The sequence below is a fragment of the Octopus bimaculoides genome, chromosome 9 (genome assembly GCF_046866305.1).
Source record: "Octopus bimaculoides isolate indiv1 chromosome 9, ASM4686630v1, whole genome shotgun sequence".
Classification (NCBI taxonomy): Eukaryota; Metazoa; Mollusca; class Cephalopoda; order Octopoda; family Octopodidae; genus Octopus; species Octopus bimaculoides.
In genome coordinates, this window is record NC_142936.1 from 80,718,086 (window position 1) to 80,723,085 (window position 5,000).

The 5,000-nt window shown below is 36.4% G+C and overlaps 1 protein-coding gene across 1 annotated transcript in view; it reads left to right on the forward strand.

Annotated features, from left to right (window-relative positions):
- LOC106872194 (PDZ and LIM domain protein 7) overlaps positions 1 to 5,000 on the forward strand; it is a 54,250-nt gene that overhangs the window by 227 nt on the left and 49,023 nt on the right. Inside the window, exon 1 of the mRNA XM_014919093.3 lies at positions 1 to 392. This exon is cut by the window's left edge and continues 227 nt beyond it. Coding sequence (XP_014774579.1) covers positions 285 to 392 — 108 coding nt within the window. The 5' untranslated portion in view covers positions 1 to 284. The remainder of the gene's footprint in view (positions 393 to 5,000) is intronic.

The window sequence follows — 5,000 nt, forward strand, 5'->3', positions numbered from 1 at the left end:
AGAAGAAAATAAAAAGTAAATACGTAAATAAATAAAGAATAAATAATAAAGAAAAGAAAGAAAGAAAAAAAAAACAAGCAGAAAAAGACGAAAGCGAAAACCAGTTGGGAAGTTTTTTCTCTTGACGGAGCCAGGATATATCGTAACTCCGAACAATTTCACCCGTGAAACAACAAAAACAACAGCAGTTATTATTATAACGATAACGAGTTTTATCACAACTCAATATATTTAACTTTTCGTTATTTAATTAATATACATTATAATTATAAAAACAAAACAAAATGGGTGAAGTTGCTAGAGTACAATTAAGACGGATGGATACCACACAGCCCTGGGGGTTCAAAATGCAGGGAGGAACCGATGTCGGTGTTCCTCTTCATGTTGCTCAGGTAGATTATCGATTAATTAATTCACATATTCGATTTGTGTGTTATCTTCTTTTTTTTTTCTGTTCTGTCTATTACTCGCTCTGTCTAACTGTCTGTTGTCCACTACTCTGTCGCTCTCTGTTCGTTTCTATCTATCTATCTATCTATCTGTCTGTCTGTCTGTCTGTCTGTCTGTCTGTCTGTCTGTCTGTCTGTCTGTCTGTCTATCTATCTATCTATCTATCTATCTGCTGGTCTGTCTCTGTTCGTCTCTGCTTTCTTCTTCTTCTTCTTCTTCTTCTTCTTCTTCTTCTTCTTCTTCTTCTTCTTCTTCTTCTTCTTCTTCTTCTTCTTCGTCGTCGTCGTCGTCGTCACCGCCGCCACCACCAAGTCGATTATATTGACCCCAGTCATTAACTGGTACTTATTTAATCGACCCCGAAAGGATGAAAGGTAAAATCGACCTCGGTGGAATTTGAACTCACAACGTAACGGCAGATGAAACAACATTTCTTATTTCTTTATTGCCCACAAGGGGCTAAACATAGAGGGGCTAAACAAGGACATATATATATATATATATATATATATATATATATATATATAGTTATTAATATTTCTAAGTCTTCCTAATTTTGGGACTGCCATGTTGGCTTGGCGATAACTATATATATATATATATATATATATATATATATATATATATATATATATATATATATATATATATATATATATATATATATGTATATATATATATATATATATATATATATATATGTATGTATGTATGTATGTATTCTAATAATTATATACATAATTATAACAAGGGATTGACTATAAGCCTCTCCACACGCTGGAAAAATAGACGCCAAAAGACGCTGTTACCACCTTAAAACTTAGAAAATAAAATACTCGCGTGGAGAGTCTTATAGCCAATCCATTGTCATAATTATTTATATAATTATTAAAATTTTTGTAAAATATACCTATAAGGCTTTTATTTCTACGCTGACCCCCTGATAAAATCATTAATGATTTTTACCGGAGTGGCTGTGTGGTAAGTAGCTTGCTTATGAACCACATGGTTCCGGATTCAGTCCCACTGCGTGGCACCTTGGGCAAGTGTCTTCTACTATAGCCTCGGGCCGACCAAAGCCTTGTCAGTGGATTTGGTAGACGGAAACTGAAAGAAGCCCGTCGTATATATATATATGTATATGTATATATATGTGTGTGTTTGTGTGTCTGTGTTTGTCCCCCCCCCACCAACATCGCTTGACAACCGATGCTGGTGTGTTTGTTTACGTCCCCGTAACATAGCGGTTCGGCAAAAGGGACTGATAGAATAAGTACTAGGCTTATCAAAGAATAAATCCTGGGGTCGATTTGCTCGACTAAAGGCGGTGCTCCAGCATGACCGCAGTCAAATGACTGAAACAGAATCGTAAAAGAGTATTTAAATATGCATGCATGTATGTATGTATGCATGTATGTATGTATGCATGTATGTATGTATGTATGTATGTATGTATGTATGTATGTATGTATGTATGTATGAAAACCATGTTGTGCAATTGTGTCTATCTCCTTGTGCTAATTAACAGTTATTAGCGCCGACCAGAGTAACGTAGAGTATCAGACGCGTTCTGATAGACCGGTTATTTTAGTTTACCTCTCTCGCTTTCTCTCTCTCTCACTCTACTGTCATTCAGCACTATAATAAATATTTACACTCTATATTACTCGAAACTTAGGCTTTCGTGTGTGCTTGTGTTTGTTTGTTTCTTTGCATGTGTGCATGTGTATGCCTGTGCGTGTGTATATGCCTATGTGCTTGTGTGTATATATATATATATATATATATATATATATATATATATATATATATATATATATATAATAATACAAATGATATGTGAGTATATGCATATATACGTACATGTATGTACATACCTACATCTACATGTATATATAAATGCATATCTTGGTACAGGGGACGTCACAAAAACGTAGACAAAATGAAAAACAGAACATAAACAGGGTACAGAAAACAGGCTACATAAAAAATATTTCCTTCATCAGCTGCCCCTATTCTAAACTAAGCGTTATCTATCTATCTATCTATCTATCTATCTATCTATCTATCTATCTATCTATCTATCCGTCTGTCTGTCTGTCTGTCTGTCTCTGTCCTTCTGTCTGCCGATCGGTATGTATCGTATTTGATGGCCTATAAGGCGCACCTTTTTTTTGTTTGTTTCTACCCCAAAATGGCTTAAAAACCCACCGACGTTCAATGCACTCAATGTAGGCTCAAAACTCGCTCAAAGCGGTATGTATGTTTACAAAACGTGTGCTGCCATCTGTTGGTGAACAATCGCCTGCTATATGTTTATATCGAATGTGGATGCAATGAATTGCTTATAATTACCGGTAATAACATAAAGTTATACAAGTAAATGGAGGAATTAAAACATTATTTTAATGGTAATTTATTTCACAAAAGTATAGCCTAGGATAGGATGCGTCCTACGCACCCGTGCGTCTTATAGGCCATTAAATACGGTGTATATATATATGTAAATATTTGTGTATATATAAGTATATATGCATATGTGTGTATACACACACACACACACACACACACACACACACACACAAAGCAGGATATGTTCGAGTGGCTACCCGAAGTTTCTCATTACCGATCTTCAGTAAAATTAGAATTTGATACTCTATCTATCTCTGTGTTTCTCTCACTCTCTCTCTCTTTCACTCTCTTTCCCTCTCTCTCTCCCTCACTCTCTCATCCTCCCCTCCTCCCCTCCCTCTCTTTCTCTGTTACTCTCTCTTTCTCTCTCGGTTTCTAGTTTAAATCACACTCGGGACAATCGTATTTTGTTTCGTTCCCTCTGGATTGATCACGTAAATAATCCTCGTATTATACAATCCACTTCTTCCCTGGGAATTGACCTTGGACCTCTGTAAAAAATCAACGGTCTTCCTGTTGGAAGACCCTTGGTTACAATTATTTACATCCTGAGTTCAAAATTCCAACTTTCCTTTTCAGTCTTCCAGTTTAGAACTGGGGTTAATTTAATCGACTAATCCATTACGAAAACAAAACTAAACGTGGTGTTGTGCGCATGTACGTACTTAACATTCCTTAATTTTACATATTCTACTTTCGTTACCAGTCATTAACTGGAATCAATTGAATCGCTTAGATGAGTGGCATTAACCCATTACCTACCAGTGATCTCATATGAGATCACTTAAAAATTACAAATTTCGTAATTATCTGTCAATATTTACACATATCTAACTTTTTTGCTATATCTACTAGGTATATTTCTCTGATATTCAAATGAGGTTGGCTAAATTTTCACCCAGTATCTCGTTTATTTCTATTTAAAATGTTATTTTGAAATGTTATTTTGATCATTCCAGTGTGTTTCTAAGGCTGTTTTATGCTAGAAATCAAAGTTTCATTAAAAAATTCCAGTTAATAGAATTATGGGAAGTAATGGGTTAAATTAAAGAAATACGTTTCATATCAATGTGTGCAATCATATCTGATATTTTCGTGTACATTCGGGCATTACTGCTTAGTGCACCTCTAATAAAAGACGTTACAGTATTTAGCCATATACAATCTTCTCGGTCCGTATTCAAAATCCCTCTATGGTTAGTTTCGTCTTGCAATCGTGACTAGGATCGATAAACTATGAGTACCAGTGATATTGTAACTGCTATCGTTACTGCCTCCCAAACCATTTGATGCAAAGGGGTCCTCCATGTATTTTCTCCAGACTTGACTATTGCCTGTTTCATTTTCAGCCGAGTAGACCTAGGTCTTGTTTGTTTTCTCCTTCTGCTACTTTCGATTGTCCATTTTACCACTTGACCAATTAACCGGTCTTCAAGTTGTGATCGAAGACCGTGGCTCAACCAGCACAGTTTACTCTTTCATATTTCATCTAAGGGCGGTGATATTTAGTAACTACGCTTTACGTCCCGATTTCAAATCCCACCGATGTCGACGTTACCCTTCATCCTCTTAGGGTCAATTACTGGGTTTGGTTGTATTGATTGAAACCTTCTTCATTTAGGTCTTTTGCGTAAACGAAAAACCCGTTATTTCTTCACCTACGAGCGGTGGATTCATACGATGGTATAGCTTTCCAGGATTTAAATTACGAATCTTTAACTTCTAGGTTCGAATCTCGCTGGCGACAACTTTGCCGTTCATTCTTTCAGGGTCAATAAAATAAGTATAAGTTTAGCACCGGGGTCGATGTAGTCGAATTACCCACTCTCATGAAATTGATGGCCTTGTGCCAAAATTTGAAACCAATGAATATTTCGTCATCTATATACTTTGAATGGGAGAGTTAATTCGTCGTCCGGTACTCACCTGGTATTTTGGGGATTATAAGCGGAACCCGTACTCTTGCAAGCTTTGGGACCAGGTGCCACATATCCACCCTCCTGCTAGTGTTGGAGGCCCTGTAAAAGGGTCATGGGCATAGCATTCCATCCTCGCAGAAAGATACAGTACACACACATACACACACACACACACACACACACACACACAGATATATGTTGTTGAAGTCATAAGGATCT